This window comes from Lithobates pipiens, unplaced genomic scaffold (genome assembly GCF_037356315.1).
Source record: "Lithobates pipiens isolate NorthernLeopardFrog02 unplaced genomic scaffold, aLitPip1_a1.2 Scaffold_57, whole genome shotgun sequence".
Lineage (NCBI taxonomy): Eukaryota > Metazoa > Chordata > Amphibia > Anura > Ranidae > Lithobates > Lithobates pipiens.
Window position 1 is genome coordinate 616,070 of NW_027507879.1, and position 20,721 is coordinate 636,790.

The following is a 20,721-nucleotide window of genomic DNA, read 5'->3' on the forward strand; positions in this document are numbered from 1 at the left end:
TAAAATTAAAGATAACGCATGTTAAAAGTGTATATACTGCTTACTAAGGAAATATAAATATTTAGATTCTATAGGCTGGTCACAGTTCTGCTTTAAATATCTTTAGCTACTTACTTTGTTCTCTTTCAACCTCAATTTTCATATTTTTCCAGTAGTATTGCATATTAGTTTAAATATATAATATATCTGCCTGTTAAAGAGTTGAAAAATGTTTCATACACTGCCCTTTTGAATTGAACAGACACTTACCTCCTTGAGCAAAAGTATAGTACGTTCAATGTCAGAAACATTAGGAGGGGAAAGGGCTGTAGCCAGCAAGGCTCTAGGCTCTCCCATGTCAAGAAGTTTCACCTTCAAGATTGTACTTCCCAAAGGGCTTCGCTGAAGGAAACAAAAGTAGTTATGTAGGTGAGAAAGAATATTCGAGAACTACAAAATAAGCACAAAAATCTGTATTACTGTTATAAATGGTTTCTATAGCAAAGAACAGTTTTTGCTGGCTCTAACATAAAAAAAGGAGAATAGGAGACAATTACATAATAAGAATGCGGTTGTAAAGGTTCCTTTTGTATTTTCTTAAAATGATAAAAACATTTTTTCCTGACAGACTCCATGGCAGCCAACGTGTGGGTTTAGTCCCGCCTCCATTACCCTATAGGACGATACTCCCATAAATCTTTGCTCCATGCAAGAGACTGTGTTCTTTTTTTGTCCTCCTCCAAAGGACTTAGCATGTGTCTTTCTACCCTGAAGATTTATGTTTTCTCCTGCAATGCGGACCGGCCAAGCGACTTGGAGTCGCATGTTTCCAATAAGCACTAGCTACTAGGAGAGTATGGAAGGGGCATATGGAAAAGGCGCTGAAGAGGTGTATTCCTGATCACTGACAGGTTAAACCGTGTTCTGGTCATTAGGCTAGCTACTAACAGGTGACTATCGTCCCTCAAAAATCCGGCCTGTATATTTGTGGCTTACCTTCGTCTGGTTACCGTGTGCGGGAGTGGCGAGTTCTGAGGTCTGTCCATGGCAGCCATTCTGTTTGTCCTGTTTTTTTCCCTGAGCCACTGTGTCCCCACACAGCGTTTGTATGGTGTGTCTGGCTAGCAGGGCGGCTGGTTTACTTACGTTCCAGCCGCAGAGCTACTTCCTCGTTCGCCGCACGGTCATTCTGCACATGCGCCAGAACGAGGCTTGGTTCGCGCATGGGCGTAGCGGTTTTCGCGCATGCGCACTAGCATTGTGATTGTTGCAATTGATGACGTCACTAAGGCGGCAGTTTTAAAAGGGGAAAACAGCTTACAAGCCTCTGGGATGCTTGTAAAGCCTGCAGTGTCATTCCTGAGTGCCTGATTCCTTCAGCAAAGGGTATGAGTCTGTGGGGAAAGTTATGCTACCCGTTTTTCCTAGCTGTTCATTGCGTTTAATTGGGGCTGTTCTTATTTCAGCCCTGATGGACCCTTCCAGAATTCTGGTTTTGTCACCGCCTGCTAGTGGCCAGCCCTCTCGTAGCAGGTGTTTGGTTGGGGGGATTCCCTTGGAATGCCTGCTGGGGAGGGGGGGGGGGGATAGTGGAACATCAGTGTATGTTGTTCAGCTAACACAGTCGGTTCTTTTCTTTCCAGCCCCTCTAGGTCTACCCAACACCGGAGTTCTCACAGAGAAAGGGATTCGTTAAAATCCCATCGCCGCCATTCCTCTTCTAGATCCAGACGCCACGGTTCTCCTGCGAGAACTAGTTACCGTAGCCGGGAACCATCCCGTCCTTCCACGGCTTGCTCCAGTCATGCAGCAGAAGGATTATGTTGGGGGTGTAGGACACATGTCCCTGCAGACAAGTCCCTTTGTGATGCCTGCTATGTTAAGACAACTGGCGAAAGAAGTGACTGACCAACAACTGAAATCTCTGGTTGAGAAAATGGTCAAGGACAGTCTAAAGAAGTTGGAGGCCCCCCGTTTGTCTCCCGTAGAGTCTCCAAGGTCTCCAGGGAGGGATGTTCAGGCTCAGGATACTTGGGATTCCTCTTTGCCTAGCCATCCGTCCACTGTCCTATCAGATAGTGAATCTAAGAGGAGGCTGGTTCCGGTTTTGATTTTTCTCTGCTCCCTCCTTTGGTCAAAGCCATCAAGTAAACATTTAATTGGGAAGAGCCAGTAGTAGCTCCGGCAAAACAGAGAATTTTTTTTAACTAAAGAAGCTTCCCTTTTCTTTCAGAATTGGGAGAAGTGATCACTGATGAGTGGGGTAAAGTAGAGCAGAACAACTCTCTCCTGTCCAAAATTTAAAGGCTTTACCCCTTCAAGGAGGAAGAAGTGAAGCAATTGGAATCTTCCCCTCTGGTGGATGCGGCAGTAATGAGATTGGTCAGACATGTGACCCTTTCTCTGGAGGATACAGCCTCTTTCAAGGACGCTCTGGATAGGAGAGATTCTTTTTTTTTTTCGCCACAATTCTCTAGAGGGACATAAATCAACTTTCCGTTCATCACTGTCTCTTTTCGTCTTCACATCATTGTAGAATCTCATTATATATCAGAAAGTGACAATATCAATTAAATTAACAATTTTTCCCTTATTAAATTCATATCTTTTATTCATCATACACCTCTTTATTATTCCCATTCCCCATCCTCCCCCCCCCTCTTTTCCCAAGCTAAATTGTCAGTGTTTTCCCGGTCTCCTCTTATCCTCCTCCCATATTGGTCTATTATGGTCTTAAATATTCTGCGTAACTCCAATCCTTCTTAAAATCTTTCCAACATTTCCATTTTTTTTATTACTGCTTCTCTTTTATTATCTTCTCCACTATTCAACTTTTCTTATATACCTTTTCAACTGCATCTACCCACATTTCCACATCGTTGGACTTTCCACCTCCTGCCACTTTTTAGGAATCAATTTCTTAGCAGCGTTGAGGTGTGGGATGATAGTTTCTTGATATTGTTTTTCGTTACGCTTTGTTCCGTAGAAGAGTACAATCCAAGGATCCGCCTTCACGCTTATTTTAGTTATTTCTCTCATCTTTTGCAAGATCTTTCCCCAATAGATTTTGATTTTTGGGCATCCCCACCATAGATGTGCCATTGTTCCTGTGGTTTTACAGCCCCTCCAACATTCTGCCGATCTTCCCTGTTGGTATTTTGCAGTCTTATCCGGCGTGTTGTACCATCTAGTTAGGCACTTATAGTTCATTTCGGCTGTTTTACTGTCTATTGCCGAACAATGTGTTAATCTTAATATTTTGCTTATTGTGTCTTTATCCCTCTGTGTTCCCAATTCCTTTTCCCACTTTTTGATATATGGCGGGGTCTCCAGCTCTCCCACCGACATCAACAGTCCATACATCCTGGATACGATTCCTTTAGAGTTGTCTGTTGTACAAAGTCGCTCCAACATGGTCAGCTCCTCTCCAGATCTTATTGGTTGAGGTAAGCTTCCAATAAAATGGGCCAGCTGGAGATAACGCCATTCGCACATTACCCTTATGTGCTAATTCCTTAAGCGTTATGCGTTTCCCTTCTTTCATAATATCTTTTATTTGTATTTTTCCTTTTTTTATCCAATTACCTCCTATTTCCTTTTTCCTCGGGGGAAAAAACTCATTTTCCTTCAGTGCTATAAACGGTGAATTAAAGTGCCCATTTAATTTTTTATAAAGCCCATCCCAAATTTTGAATGCTATTCGTGTCAGCTCATTTGTGTTCGCATCCAAAACCCAAAATTTTAGAGGGTTCCATACTATTTTATCTAAATGTGCCTTCCTATATGTGTATTCTAGGTGTATTTACCTTTTCTCATTTCCTATCTCGCCCACCCATTCGACAATTCTAGACAGCACTATTGCCTTGTAATAGTTGTATATATCTGGGACTGCAAGCCTCCCTCGCTTTTTTCCCTGTTTTAATATTGAATGGGAAATCCTTGGTTTTTTATTCTTACATATAAATTTAAGCAATAAGGATTTCAACTTTGAAAAATAACCAGCAGGGATTTCGATCGGCATCATCTGGAATTTGTACAAGATCTTTGGGAGGATAAACATCTTTAATGCGTTTATTCGTCCCAGCCATAATAATGGACTATCTTAAAGTCTTCTAAGTTCTTTTTTAATTTCGTTTAATAGTGGGATGTAATTTAGTTGGTATATCTTCTTTAAGTAATTTGCCAGTTTTATACCTATTTCAACTCTTTACTCCATGTATATTTGCATTCTTTTTGGATCTGTTGTACTTCTTGTTTACTAAGGTTGATGTTCAAAATTTCAGATTTTATTTGGTTAATTTTAAAATTCGACAATTCCCCATGATATTCCAGGGCCTTATTTAACTTAGGTAATGTGTTCTTAGGGTTGCTAATGTAGAACAATACGTCGTCTGCAAAGGCAGCCAATTTATTTACCTCTTTGCCCACTTCAATTCCTGTAATTTCCGGGTTATTTAGAATCGTAGAAAGTAATGGCTCTAACGATAATACAAATAAAAGGGGGGACAGAGGGCATCCCTGTCTAGTCCCATTTTCCATCTCAAAGGGCAAGGAGGGAGACCCATTTATCTTTATAGTTGCTGTAGGGTGATAATATGTTTTGATCCATTGGATCATCCTTGGTCCAATTCCCATTTTTTCCAATGTCTGGAACATAAATCCCCAGTCCACCCTGTCGAAGGCCTTTTGAGCATCCGTCGAAAGAGGATAGACTCTGACCTGAAGCGGGTCTATCTTACAGCAGGCATGGCCTGTAAACTAGCCTTGGCTGCCTTGTCTAGAGCAATGGAAGTCTGGTCTGACGACGTTGACGAAACGCTCAGGAATTGAGGTTGGCTTCGGCTTTCTTGGGGGAGGCCTCGATTGACATTTGGCTAATGGCTCGAGTTATGCTTTCCTCCATGACTGCCAAGCGTGCCCTGTGACTCCGTCCTTGGCTAGCCGATCCTGCTTCAAAGCAGGTCTGGTGCCGAATTCACTTTGAGGGTTCGTCGCTTTTCAGCAATAAACTAGATAACTCAGGCCACTGAGGGTAAGTCGGGGGTTTCTTCCCCAAGACAGGCGTCTGCAGAGCCAAAGAAGATTGTTTCCAAGGAAGCAGAATCAAGACCGTGCCAGGGAGGCACGCAGTTATAGGCCTGGACGGGAATTTTCCAGATCCTGGACGTCCAGACAATCGTCTCTCAAGAAGACTGCGAAGAGCAGTTCGACGGGGGAGAAAGAACCAACCAAATCCTTTTGAGATCGGGCCCGCCCAGACGGTCCAGGTAGGAGCTCGTTTGCTCCATTTTCGGCACGTCTGGGAAGCCTCGAACCAGGATTTTTGGACCGTCAAGGAAAAAGGCAAATACTTTCAGCCTACGTAAGATCTTTGCTGGATCAAGGCACCACTATTCCCGTTCCAGTCGGCCAACGTGGTATGGGAATGTATTATCCTCTTTTCTTGGTCCAGAAGAGCGGTGCATGGAAACGTGTAAAAGATTTGACGCATCTAAATCGCTTCATAAAAAAAGGAGAGGTTCAAGATGGAGACCCTGTCCACGTTCCAACAGTCAGTGCAGCCAGGGGACTGGCTTTTCTCAATAGACCTCAAAGAAGCCTATTTTCACGTCCCTGTGGCAAGAGATTTCCAACAATTTCTTCGGTTCTCCATAGGCCTGCTTCACTTACAATTTACATGTCTTCCCTTTAGTCTGTCAACTTCTCCATGCACCTTCTCGAAGGTCCTGCTGGCAATCGTGGCATTATTAAGAATCAGAAAAATATGGATTCATCACTACCTAGACGATCTGCTCCTTCGGGCTCAGGACAAATTGTCTCTTGGAACACAGGATCAGACCATTTCAACCCTCAAGGAATTTGGGTGGCTCATGAATCTTGAAAAAAGCCAGTAAGAGCTTGCGCAGTCTCTGGTGTTCCTCTGGGCACTTTTCAACACAGTGAGAGGTACCATCTCTCTGCCCGAAGAGAGGGTCGCAATAGTTCGAGACAGGGTTCGCCTGGCTCTCCCCTTCTCATCTCAGCGCACTTCATTGTCTAAGGATCTTAGGCACCATGGTGTCCACTATACCGATGGTTTAGTGGGCACAATGGAGGGTGCACCCCTTTCAGATGAGTTTCCTTCACCAGTGGTCAGGAGAAAAAATCTAGTCCATCTGTATCACTCAGGTCATGAGGGGTTCCCTCTGGTGGCTTCGTCGGGAGAACCTGCTAAATTGCCATTCCATTCTTCCAATCAAGTGGATCGCAGTAACGTCAGATGCCAGCAAGAGGTTGGGGGGCTCATTGTCTGATGGAGGTGGCTCAGGGGATTTGGAACTTGCCTTCTCAGGGAATAGTGTCAAATGTTTTAGAGGTACGTGCAGCCTTTCTAGCATTACTGGCCTTTATGATAGTGGGAACATCTGTAGTCCTCAGGCTGGACAATACGACAGCGGTAGGCTATATAAGGAAGCAAGGGGGCACCAGAAGTCGATCTCTGCTGCTGGAGGTGGAACCAATCATGCATTGGGCCCAGAAGAATCTCTCCAACTTAACGGCAGCCAATGTGCCTGGAGTTCTCAATGTCCAAGCGGACTTTCTCTCAAGAGTCCACGTGGACAACGAGTGGGCTCTTCACAAGGATGTTGTCAAGTGGATCTTAAGCTTAGGGATATCTCCAGAAGTGGATCTCTTCGACTCCCAACAGAAAGCCAACGAGGTACTATTCGAGGTTCAGGAATCTGCGAGCCTATGGGATAGGTGGTTCCACAGGGCGTATGCCTTCCCTCCAATTCCGATCTTTCAGTTCCTGAGAAGACTCAGATGGGAAGAGGTGGAGATAATAGCCATCATTTCTCACTGGCGCAACAGGCCTTGGTTCCCCCTCCTATCCCTTCTCAGCTTCCAGGATCCAGTCCCTCTTCCATCCAGACGGGATCTGCTCTCCCAAGGCACGATTATCCACCCGTGTCCAGCTCACCTACAGTTGAGGGCCTGGTTCTTGAGGGGGGAAGGTTGGAAGCACTAGGATGTCCCAAGGAAGATATTCCCACTCTCTTAAGTGCTAGAAGACGGAGCACTAATAAAGTGTATGAGCGGATTTGGGCTAAGTTTGAGTCCCATATGTCCTCCAGAACCAATTCATGCGGCTCGCCTGCAGTTCAAGACGTTTTGAGTTTTGTGCAGTCAGGCCTGAATTTGCTCCTGTCGGTTAGTTGCCTTTGTGTACAATTGTCTGCTTTCTCTGCCTTCACGAGTGTCGTAGGGCAAACATGCCCTTATTCAGCAATTCTTTAAAGGAGCAGTGAGACTGAGACCCCAGAGGAAACCCAGGTTTCCTAAATGGGACATGCCACTAGTTTCGGACTTTTTTCCCATCTTGATAAATCTCTTTCCATCAGAGAGCTCGCCATGAAAACTGCCTTTTTGGTGGCTGTCACCTCGGCGAAGAGGTTATCGGAAATTCAGGTTCTAGGAGCCAAAGAACCTTTCTTAACCTTTTTCCCCGGACAGTGTGGTCCTGGTTCGGGTCAAACCCTAAGGTCACCTCGATTTTTCATGAGAATCAGATCTCACTCCCCACCTTCAGGTCCACTGGATCCTCAGATGTTCATACTCTCGATGTTGGTGGCTCCTTAAAGCAATACCTGGAAGTTACAGCTCCATTTCGTCAGTTGGATTATCTGTTCATTCTGTTCTATGGGAAGAACAAGAGCTTCCGTGCTTCAGTTAGATCAATTGCTACATGGATAGTTCAAGCAATTCAGTGGGCATATAGAGAAGGGCTTGGCTCCTCCTCAGGCGGTAACGGCACATTCAACCAGAAGTCTTTTAACCTCGTGGGTGGCCTCGCGCCATGTGGCTCCTGATGTAATCTGCAGGGCAGCATCTTGGTCGTTGATCCACACCTTTGTGACTCATTGTGCTGGGCTCTATCTTCAGTTGATTCTGGTGTTAGAGTTTTGTCGGTTGACAGTGTCAAATAAATCTTTGTTTATTCAGCATTTTTTCCCATCAGGGTGTGTATGGCGAGTTATTTCCCACACGTTGGCTGCCATGGAGTGTCTGGAAAACTGAAAATTTCTTTCAAAATACTTACCGTAATTTTCCTTTCCTGATCGACTCCATGGCAGCTGGAGTTCCCTCCCAAATGGCTGGAGTAGGATAGTTACCGAACACGGCCTCTGGCAGGGAGCAAAGATTTATGGGAGCATCATCCTATAGGGTAAAAGAGGCGGGACTAAACCCACACGTTGGCTGCCATGGAGTCCATCAGGAAAGGAAAATTACGGTAAGTATCTTGACAGAAATTTTTCGTTATACTTGCCAAAATGTGTTTACATAAAGCGGCCCGAACCGCCTCTGGGACGCCCCATCCAGAGGGAAGATGATGCAAGTGGTGGAAAAATTTTCACCTTAAGATAAACTTTTTTTTAAATGACAAAACATGCCATACTTACCTGCTCTGTACAATGGATCCTCCTCTTCTGGTGTCCCCAACCAAAGCTTCGGGCTCCAGCCTGAGCCAGAGAGGAGCAAATGGCTCCTGTTTCTGCTTCTATGACCAGTGAGGAGAGAGACCAAGCAGAGAGAGCCACTGCTCTTGGGGCGCAGCAGTGGATTGAGATCAGGCTCATGCAAGTATTAAGGTGTGCTGGAGGGGGGAGATCTTGATCAAAGGGGTTTTTTTTTTTTTTTTTTTTTTAACCATAATGCAGATTGCATTAAGGAAAAATACCTTCCACCTTTAAAGCAGGGAATTCCTTAACCACTTTCAGACCGGACCATTTTGCTGGTAAATGCCCAGAGGTCTTTTTACACTTTGGCACTGCGCTGCTTTAACTGGTAATTGCGCGGTCATGCAATGTTGTACCCAAACAAAATTTGCGTCCTTTTCTTCCCACAAATAGAGCTTTCTTTTGATGGTATTTGATTGCCTCTGCGATTTTTATTTTTTGCGATATAAACGTAAAAAGACCGCAAATTTTGAAAAAAAATGATATTTTCTACTTTTTGTTATTAGAAAAATCCAATAAACTCAATTTTAGTCATACATTTAGGCCAAAATGTATTCAGCCACATGTCTTTGGTAAAAAAAAAGTCAATAATTGTATATTTATTGGTTTGCGCAAAAGTTGTCACATCTACAAACTAAGGTACGTTTTCTGGAATTTACGCAGCTTTTAGTTTACGACTGCCTATCTCATTTCTTGAGGTGCTAAAATGGCAGGGCAGTACAAAACCCCCCCAAATGACCCCATTTTGGAAAGTAGACCCCCTAAGGAAATTGATAAGAGGCATGTTGAGCCCATTGAATATTTTATTTTTTTGCCTCAAGCGATTGAATAATGACAAAAAAAAAATTTTTTTTTTTTTTTTACACAAAGTTGTCACTAAATGATATATTGCTCACACATGCTATGGGCGTATGTGAAATGACACCCCAAAATAAATTCTGCTGCTTCTCCTGAGTACGGGGATACCACATATGTGGGACTTTTTGGGAGCCTAGCCGCGTACGGGGCCCCGAAAACCAAGCACCGCCTTCAGGCTTTCTAAGGGCGTAAATTTTTGAGTTCACTTCTCACTACCTATTACAGTTTTGAAGGCCATAAAATGCCAAGATGGCACAAAACCCCCACAAATGACCCCATTTTAGAAATTAGACACCCCAAGCTATTTGCTGAGAGGCATGTTGAGTTCATGGAATATTTTATATTTTGCCACAAGTTGCGGGAAAATTACAAACTTTTTTTTTTTTTTTTTTTTTTTCACAAAGTTGTCACTAAATGATATATTGCTCACACATGCCATGGGCATATGTGAAATGACACCCCAAAATAAATTCTGCTGCTTCTCCTGAGTACGGGGATACCACATATGTGGGACTTTTTGGGAGCCTAGCCGCGTACGGGGCCCCGAAAACCAAGCACCGCCTTCAGGCTTTCTAAGGGCGTAAATATTTGACTTCACTCCTCACTACCTATTACAGTTTTGAAGGCCATAAAATGCCAAGATGGCACAAAACCCCCACAAATGACCCCATTTTAGAAAGTAGACACCCCAAGCTATTTGCTGAGAGGCATGTTGAGTCCATGGAATATTTTATATTTTGCCACAAGTTGCGGGAAAATTACAAACTTTTTTTTTTTTTTTTTTTTTTCACAAAGTTGTCACTAAATGATATATTGCTCACGCATGCCATGGGCATATGTGAAATGACACCCCAAAATAAATTCTGCTGCTTCTCCTGAGTACGGGGATACCACATATGTGGGACTTTTTGGGAGCCTAGCCGCGTACGGGGCCCCGAAAACCAAGCACCGCCTTCAGGCTTTCTAAGGGCGTTACAGTTTTGAAGGCCATAAAATGCCAAGATGGCACAAACCCCCCCCAAATGACCCCATTTTGGAAAGTAGACACCCCTAAATTTAGGGGTACACTAGTGAGACTAGGTAATAAATGGCGGGTGCCCTGAAACTATAAAAAAATAACTAACCAACCAGCGTCACCTGTAACAGTTATATGGTGATCACTGGTGAAAGGGTTAACTAGGGGGCAATCAGGGGGCTTTATGCGGTAGTATATGGGGGTCCCTGGCGCTATAAAAAGCTGCGGCGAACCTAAATACCTACCTGCCTAACTAGCGTCACCTGTGACACTAATACAGCGATCAGAAAAACGATCGCTTATTAGGCTGGGTTCACACTGGAGCGATGCGGGAACGCCACGAATGCGCGGCGGGTTCCCGCATCGCATGCCTCCCGGCGGCAGTTCACACTGCCCTATGCGAACTGCTGGGAGTGTCAGTGAAATGTTACTGACACCCCCAGATCAGTTCGCATATCGCAGTGCGATCTGCAAACTCGGATCGCATGGTGTGAACACCCATGCGATCCGATTCTGCTGCGGGCCAAAAAAAGGGTCCCGTGCGAATTTGCGGCGGGTGCAGCGGGTGTGGCGGGTGCGGCGGGTGCGGCGAATGGCTGAACTCGAATCGCACAGAGATCGGATGTGATTTGCACTGCAGTGCGGTGCGAATCACATCCGTTCTCAAACCGCTGCAATCTGAACCCAGCCTTAGTGACACTGGCGACGGGGGGTGATCACGGGGTTAAACCTTTATTGGGGGGGTTAGGGGGGTACCTTAGAACTAAAGGGGGCTAACCCTAACTGCCCTAACAGTTATTAGTCACAAATGACACCCGCCGGGTGATCAGGGGGTTAAACCTTTATTAGGTAATAAATGGCGGGTGCCCTGAAACTATAAAAAAATAACTAACCAACCAGCGTCACCTGTAACAGTTATATGGTGATCACTGGTGAAAGGGTTAACTAGGGGGCAATCAGGGGGCTTTATGCGGTAGTATATGGGGGTCCCTGGCGCTATAAAAAGCTGCGGCGAACCTAAATACCTACCTGCCTAACTAGCGTCACCTGTGACACTAATACGGCGATCAGAAAAATGATCGCTTATTAGGCTGGGTTCACACTGGAGCGATGCGGAAACGCCGCAAATCCGCGGCGGGTTCCCGCATCGCATGCCTCCCGGCGGCAGTTCACACTGCCCTATGCGAACTGCTGGGAGTGTCAGTGAAATGTTACTGACACCCCCAGATCAGTTCGCATATCGCAGTGCGATCTGCAAACTCGGATCGCATGGTGTGAACACCCATGCGATCCGATTCTGCTGCGGGCCAAAAAAAGGGTCCCGTGCGAATTTGCGGCGGGTGCGGCGGGTGTGGCGGGTGCGGCGAATGGCTGAACTCGAATCGCACAGAGATCGGATGTGATTTGCACTGCAGTGCGGTGCGAATCACATTCGTTCTCATAAACCGCTGCAATGTGAACCCAGCCTTAGTGACACTGGCGACGGGGGGTGATCACGGGGTTAAACCTTTATTGGGGGGGTTAGGGGGGTACATTAGAACTAAAGGGGGCTAACTCTAACTGCCCTAACAGTTATTACAGTCACAAATGACACCAATGCAAAAAAAAAAAAAAAAAAATGACATTGGTGTCACTGTGACTGGGGGGCAGGGGTAATTGGGGGGGTGATCGGGGGGTAAAGGGGGGGTGTGAGTGTGCCTGGCATGTTCTACTGTGTGTGTAGAGTGTTGGTGCAACTCACCGATCCGCTCTCCTCCGTGTCGGAACGGAAAATACCGACACGGAGGAGAGAATACATCACTTCCTCTCCTGTGTTTACATTACAGGAGAGGAAGTGATGTCACGGGGGATTTCCATTCGTCGAGAGCGATCGCGAGGGGGTGGCCATGAATGAATGGCCGCCCCCTCATCCCGGATCGCTCTCGAAGAAATGCCGACCGCCGCAGGCACCGGGGGGGGGCCCGATCGGGCCCCCCACCCGCGGGCAGGCAGGGACTTATATATACGCCCATATGCCTGCCCGTGCCATTCTGCCGACGTATATCGTCGTGCGGCGGTCGGCAAGTGGTTAAAGGGGTTATAAACCCTTGAGATTTTTAACCTTAACGCATTATATGCATTAAGGTGAAAAACTTCCTGTGATGCAGCTGCCCCCCTTTTACTTAACAGAACCTGGTCTTTCCAGCGACAGGAATAAGCAAAAGAGGTCAAGCCGGTGCCGGGTCTTGACTGGATAGATTGATAGCAGCGCAGCCATTGGCTCCCGCTGCAAACATATCCAATAACGCGGGAGCCGGGGGTGGGGCCGAGTCCCGCTGTCTGTATAAATAGATGCAGCAGGACTTGGGAGCGTGCCCACACGAGTGCCCCCGAGGGAGAGCAACTCTCCAACGGGGGACTCAAGAGGAGCAGCCAGGAGCACAGCTGAGGGACCCCAGAAGAGGAGGATTGGGGCCACTCCGTGCAAAACCAACTGCACACAGGAGGCAAGTATGACTTTTTTTTAAACAAAGCTTTAGATATCCTTTAACTGCTTGCCGACCTACCGCCGCAGTTATACTCCAGAAGGTTAGCATTGCTGCGCAAATTGCCATAGCTAAAGGCCTGCTCTTAACCACTTTCAGACCGGACCATTTTGCTGGCTTAAGACCAGACCACTTTTTGTGATTCGGCACTGCGTCGATTTAACTAACAATTGCGCTGTCGTGCGACGTGGCTCCCAAACAAAATTGACGTCCTTTTTTGCTCACAAATAGAGCTTTCTTTTGGTGGTATTTGATCACCACTGCAGTTTTTATTTTTATTTTTCGCTAGAAACAAAAATAGAGCATCAATTTTGAAATAAAAAAGCAATATTTTTTACTTTTTGTTATAATATCCCCCAAAAATATCTAAAAAAAACATTTCTCCCTCGGTTTTAGCCGATACGTATTCCTCTACATATTTTTTGGGGGAAAAAAATACCAAAAAATCGCAATAAGCAATTGGTGTGCGCAAAAGTTATAGCGTTTACAAAATGGGGATAGTTTTATGGCATTTTTATTACATTTTTTTTTTATTAGTAATGGCGGCGAGCAGCGATTTTTTATTGTGACTGCGACATTATGGCGGACACATCGGACATTTTGGACACATTTTTTGGACCATTGTCATTTATACAGCAATCAGTGCTATACAAATGCACTGATTCCTGTGTAAATGACACTGGCAGTGAAGGGGTTAACCAGGAGGTGGCAGTGTAGGGGTTAAGTGTTCCTAGGGGAGTGTAACTAACTGTGGGGGGCTGGGCTTTGGAACAGAACAGAGATCAGTGTCACTTGTTGCTAGGCAGAACAGGAAGATGCTGTTTACAACAGCATCTCCCCGTTCGACGATCGTGGGTATCACGGGTGTCCTGACCGGCACACGAGCGTGCACGCGATGGCAGGGCGGCATAAAGAAATGGACGTACCTGTACGCCAATATGCCTGCCCGTGCCATTCTGCCGACGTACATTGTCATGCTCCAGTCGGGAACTGGTTAAAGATACTACAGCAAGCGCGCATACACAGCATGTCCCCAAAGCTGATGCACTTGCCCGGTAGGTGCAGTGTTCGCCGGACCCCCCGCAAATCCGGGTTCTGTCAGGGGAGTAGAGACAGATCCCATCTTCCTACTAAGTAGGAAAGATATGTCTCCTCCCCCAATCAGTCACATCCCTCCACAGTTAGACACACATCTAGGGAGCACACTTAACATGCCTGTGATAGTGAGGGTCTTGTAATGTCACATGGGACAGCTGGAGGGGCCGAGGTGGCCTACCCCTGCCCTAGAGAACAAAATGGCGGTCATAATAATACTTTGTTACACCGTAATTGCGCGGCTGTCTTACAAGTGCAATTTTCTGGGAAAAGATATACTTAGTTAAAAAAAAAATCTAAAAACAGTAAAATTAGCACAATTTTTTTCTATATTGTGAAACAATGTTACACCAAGTAAATTGATACCCAACATATCACACCTATTCATGGAACAGCGACAAACTTTGGCACTATATCTCCATTGATGATGTTTAAGCATTCAGGTAGTGAGTAGTTTCCGCCACTACCGGCGGCTCCGGTAAGCAGCGTAGACTGGAGCACAGCGGGAGGGGGACTCTCCCGCCACCAATAAAAGTGATCTTGTGGTGAATCTTCCACAGATACAACTTTTTTGTGAGAAACTAACGTCGTTCCTTAAAATACCGGCTAGCTGCTGCCATAACAGTATTTGGTCCCATTCACACCTGAATGTAGCGTTTTCAGGCAGAAAAGCGCACGATTTTACCGTGATTTTGCAGCGTTTTTACAGCGATTTTGCAGCTTTTTTACCGCGATTTCGTGCAGGGCAAAGGATCATGTAAAAAGAAGAAAAACGCCCAAATCTGCCCAATTTGAGCGACAAAAAAAGGGACCAGACCTTTTTTGAGCTTCAGGCGTTTGGCTTCAGACGACATGGAGTGGAGATGTGAACCATCTTCATAGAGAATAAGAGATTTTTTCCCCTCTAGCGTTTTGTAGCTTCAGGCTTCAAGCTGCAAAACATTCAGGTATGAATGGGGCCTCAGAGTCAAACTATTGACATACAGCTGCTGCAATTTGCGTGAAGCGGATAACCTTTGTACACACAACAATGAGTGGTTTCTGTTGGATTACAAATCTTGTCATTGTACATATATTTGTTTCAGAAGTGACTATTTTTTAGTTAAAAACTAATTACAAAAAAAAGTGAAAATTTGACATTCTGTCTAAGAAAATAACCATATTTTCTTTGTATCATCTCTTTAGCTAGTCAAGTATTTTTTATTTTTTTTTTATGGCAAACGGTACAATTTTCTGCATGCTACAATGAAACAAGATAATCATACCAAAATCTCTGGAACAACGTTCTCGGGTATGAAATTATTCCAGAAGTCCTTCAGCACAAGCCTGTAGCAATAACCTTTAGAAACACGTCCTGCTCGACCTTTGAAAGATTTAAGACATCATTATAAAATATACACAGTATAATCACAACACAATATTAAAAAAATATATATTAGGATGAAAGATTTAAATACTTTTTATATTTTCTTGTGAAAAGGGGAACTCAAGCTAGCATAAAGTTAAAATATGTGAAAGCACTGGAAAAAACTTTTCGGCCCATCTGGGGATTGACATACACCTTCCACATTGCATGGAAAGTAGACCACCATGAAGATTAATTTTGGCAATTTGCAGGATTGTGTCTGGTCACTGGACTATGACAAACCATCATCCGAGTTTGCTGCTTCCTCTTGCTTTAATACAAACTAAAAGGCCATTTCCCATCCATGCTTTTCAATGCAGTGTTAAAATGCATGGTGCTGAGAAAGCCTATTCATTTCAATGTGGTCAATTCACCTCAACAGACTGTTGCCAAATTGTTTGGTACATGGTAGTGCCACTCAAAATGTATGATGCTCCAACATTTTGCTAATCAAAGCATATATAATGTAGTGTGACCAAAATAAAAGAATACTTCCAACAACTGTTATTGCACATTCAGTGCAAGTCCTAGTTCCATTTCCTGTGTTTTTTTCCCCAAAGCACCTTTTCTCTGATCACAGTTTGTTTTGGACGCCCAGCTCAGTCTCAGGCTCTGGTAGTTTGTCTCTTCATCACACATTAGCATTTTAGTCAAACAAAAATCAATCACTGTAAAATAAACAGATAGTGAAAATTAGAAATTGGGATAGATTAAAACACAACAACAACCCTTGGTTTTGGCAAAGGTGTAAAAACATTACCACTTCTCAGGCATATCTATTTAAAGTGGTTGTATAGTCATTTTTATAACTTTTACCTACAGGAAAGCCTATAATAAGGTCTATAATAAGGCTTACGTGTAGGTAAAAAAAAAAAACTCTCGTAAACCTGTATGGTTTAGGAGATATTCTCCTCGCAATGCGCCGCTGCGGCGCACGCGCACAGGTGATTCTCAGCTGAAAGTCCGGCAGACGCCGGACCCTGCCGGAAAGAAATTTCCTGCGCACATGCACGGGAGTGACGATATCGCGGCTCCGGCCACTCACAGAACCAGAGCTGCGAAACCCAGGAGACAGAGCGGACCTGTTCCCTCAGCGTGGATCGGGCCAGATGTTGGGGCCTCGTTCTATGGTAAGTATATCATAATGAGCTAGTATGCGGTTCCTTTTTTGCAGGTCAAAAATAAATAACCTTCAGTGGGTTTGCTACCGCTTTAAAAAAAAATAAAAAAATGTAGGTTTTCTTAACATGCTAAATTTTAGGAGTCATTTTATTTTTTGCATCAGATAGCCCGCACTGCTCAATACCTCCCATCTCCTCGCGCTGATGTCACCAGGAGTCTGAATAATAGCATCTACCACACTACAACTGACAGCGGTACATCAGCAGTTCTCTGCCTGTGTTGAGATTGAAAGGAAACCCTGGCACTCCAGCTGTGACAAAACCTGTGGTGCTTTCACCATGCAGAACCTCATGGGATTTGTAGTCCCTTAACAGCTGGCATGCAGAGATTATCCTTAATCTAACTCACCGTTGTCACTGAAAAGCTGGTCATGGACAGATTTTTTATTTTTTTTTCATTCAGCCAGACAGCTAAATTAATGAAAAAAAAAAATTCTTCCATCCACATAAATGAGGCAGATAATGGAAACCCCCTGCTGGGACACTATATTCTTACAGTGACACCCTCAGCAGGCTGTCTGCTACAAAAAGGTTCCGACACTCCCAGCAGTATCAGAAGTTAAAGAAATCTGCAGTGTTTATTTGCCAAGGAAAAGAAAACATTGAAAAGTATTAGGGCTGCAACTAACGATTATTTTCATAATCGATTAATCGGCCGATTATTTTTTCGATTAATCGGATAAAATCTCAAAAAAAAAAGTAATGTTCAATTTTTCCGTTTATTTAAAAGTAATAATGAAAAAACTGGAACACCAATGATGGGGCACTATTCCTCCCACTGACACCAATGACGGGGTGCTATTCCTACCATGGACAGCATTGATGGGGCGCTATATTCCTACCACGGACACCAATGACAGGGCGCTAGTCCTCCCACTGACACCAATGACGGGGCACTATTCCTCCCACTGACACCAATGACGGGGCACTATTCGCCCCCACTGACACCAATGACGGGGCGCTATTCCCCCCCACTGACACCAATGACGGGGCGCTATTCCCCCACACTGACACCAATGACGGGGCGCTATTCCCCCACTGACACCAATGACGGGGCGCTATTCGCCCCCACTGACACCAATGACGGGGTGCTATTCCCCCCCCCCACTGACACCAATGACGGGGCACTATTCCTCCCACTGACACCAATGACGGGGCACTATTCCTCCCACTGACACCAATGACGGGGCGCTATTCCTACCATGGACACCAATGACGGGGCGCTATTCCTACCATGGACACCATGGATGGGGCGCTATATTCCTACCACGGACACCAATGACGGGGCACTATTCCTCCCACTGACACCAATGACGGGGTGCTATTCCTACCATGGACACCATGGATGGGGCGCTATATTCCTACCACGGACACCAATGACGGGGCGCTATTCCTCCCACTGACACCAATGACGGGGCGCTATTCCTCCCACTGACACCAATGACGGGGCGCTATTCCTCCCACTGACACCAATGACGGGGCGCTATTCCTCCCACTGACACCAATGACGGGGCGCTATTCCTCCCACTGACACCAATGACGGGGCACTATTCCTCCCACTGACACCAATGACGGGGCACTATTCCTCCCACTGACACCAATGACGGGGCGCTATTCCTCCCACTGACACCAATGACGGGGCGCTATTCCTCCCACTGACACCAATGACGGGGCACTATTCCCCCCCACTGACACCAATGACGGGGCACTATTCCCCCCCACTGACACCAATGACGGGCACTATTCCCCCCCACTGACACCAATGACGGGCACTATTCCCCCCCACTGACACCAATGACGGGCACTATTCCCCCCCACTGACACCAATGACGGGGCACTATTCATCCCACTGACACCAATGACGGGGCGCTATTCCCCCCCACTGACACCAATTACTGGGCGCTATTCCCCCCCACTGACACCAATTACGGGGCGCTATTCCCCCCCCCCACTGACACCAATGACGGGGCGCTATTCCCCCCCACTGACACCAATGACGGGGCACTATCCCCCCCCCCCCACTGACACCAATGACGGGGTACTATTCCCCCCACTGACACCAATGATGGGGCACTATTCCCCCTACCCACTAACACCAATGATGGGGCACTACCCCCCCCCCCACTGACACCAATGATGGGGCACTATCCCCCCCACTGACACCAATGATGGGGCACTATTCCTCCCACATTGGTGTTTCTGGGGGGGGGGGGGATAATAGAGCCACATTGGTGGTTCAGCCGGGGGGGGGGGGGGGGAATAGTGCCCCATCATTGGTGTCCCAGTGTGTGCGCGCTGGGTACAACTTTTAGCCGATAGCTGCTACCTTTTTTCACACTCTGTGTGCAGCTCGGCTGTGTTCTCCTCACAGATTCTCTCCCTCTCTGTTCCCTCGAGGCAGCAGCGGGCGGGGCTGAGATCTGTGTGAATGTCACGTGACATCAGCGAGGAGGAGAGGCGCGCCGCGGACGTGCAGCGGCGAGTGCGTGCCTGGTCACAGAGAGCGCCGCCGAGGACAGATGACATAGGAGGAGAGGATTTCCATTTTTTTTCAACTAACAGACAGGCGGAAGGTGCGGACCAACTAATCGATAATGGAAATCGTTGACAACGATTTTCATTATCGATTTTTATCGATAATATCAATTAATCGTTGCAGCCCTAAAAGGTATTAATACCAATTAGAAATAAAAAGAAATCAAGTGTTGCAGGTCAGGAAATTAAATTAGCTGCAGCTCACCCCAGCTGTACTCACAGGTGTGAGAGATAAAGGTAAATTGGTGAATTGGCGCTGCTAAGTGATAACAAGGTGACAAAATTCAAAAAAGATTAATTAGAAAATTTTATAAACGTGTACAGTCTCTTTATATCATTATCATATACAAGTGAAAATGTGTCATATGACAGACACAAGGTGGCTCTGCCATCCCAGGTGGCTGTCATATGACATCCTCAGCTTTCCGGCCGCCTATGAGGCACGCATCTGCCTGCCGTGTCACTCGGGAGCCGATGTGCATGCCTAGTGGACACAATGTCAGCCAGGGCACCTGCGATTGCTTGTCACAGAGCAGGGACGTGGATGTGTGTGTGTAAAAACACCAGATAAACATCCTGTCAGTGGAGAGGAGAACGATCGTGTTTTCCTTGTACTACAGGAACACTTATCAGTCACCTCCCCTCAGTTAGAATTACTCCCTAGGTAACACATTCAACCCCTTGATCGCCCCCTAGTGATAAAACCCCTTCCCTGCCGGTGACATTTATAAACGTAATCAATGCATATTGATAGCATTGATCACTGTATAATTGTCAATGGTCACAAAACAGTGTCAGAAGTGTTCGATCTCTCCGCCGAAATATCACAGTCCTGAAAAAAATCGCATTACTAGTTTAAAAAAAAAAAAAAATAATCAAATGCCATAAATATATCCCATATTTTATAGGCGCTATAACTTTAGAGCAAACTAATCAATATACGCTTACTGCAATTTTTTTTAACTACAAATATGTAGAAGAATACATATCGGCCTAAACTGAGTAAGAATGTTTTATTTCTTTTTTTAAATTAGGATATTATAGCATAAAGTAAAAAAAAAAATATATATTTTTTTTTTTCAAAAGCAGAGGTGATCAAATACCATCAAAAGAAAGCACTATTTGTGGGGGAAAAAAATCAAAATATCATATGGGTACACTGTTGTATGACCACACAACACAATTCAATTCAAAATGTTACAGCGCTGAAAGCTGAAAACTGGCCTGGGCATGAAGAGGGGGAGGGGGAGGCGGGGTATGCCCAGGAATTGAAATGGTTAACTTTACAAAATGTGCTGGTGCAGTGAAAGAATTTATTTGTGAAATTGGTGACTCTTCACACATACACCCACTCACCCCCCACCCCCCCCCCCCCCAAAGTCCGCACTCTCCAAATGGATGTAACCCTTGCCGGGGTAAAAGCCCTCACAATGGAGTCAACTCTTTATCCTGTGATCCCCTCCTTGGCATCCACTCACAGATAGATTTAAAAAAAAAAATTTGAAAAAAAGGGGACCCCATTGTGGAAATCCATTAATAAAAGTTTATTAAGCCTAGGTTCACATTGGAGCAATTTGTCATGCGATTTGAGAGATTGAATCTCATTGCAAGTCGCAGCCTATTGGAGACA

The 20,721-nt window shown here is 45.4% G+C and overlaps 1 protein-coding gene across 3 annotated transcripts in view; it reads right to left on the reverse strand.

Annotated features, from left to right (window-relative positions):
- TDRD9 (tudor domain containing 9) overlaps positions 1–20,721 on the reverse strand; it is a 391,054-nt gene that overhangs the window by 159,424 nt on the left and 210,909 nt on the right. For all 3 annotated transcript variants that reach the window (XR_013270091.1, XM_077467571.1, XM_077467570.1), the window contains exons 13-15: positions 15,939–16,043; positions 15,236–15,333; positions 250–381 (exon numbers count right to left, since the gene is read on the reverse strand). Coding sequence is in view for 2 of the 3 variants with exons in the window: in XM_077467571.1 (XP_077323697.1) it covers positions 250–381; positions 15,236–15,333; positions 15,939–16,043 (335 nt within the window). In the remaining variant the exon portion in view is untranslated. The remainder of the gene's footprint in view (positions 1–249; positions 382–15,235; positions 15,334–15,938; positions 16,044–20,721) is intronic.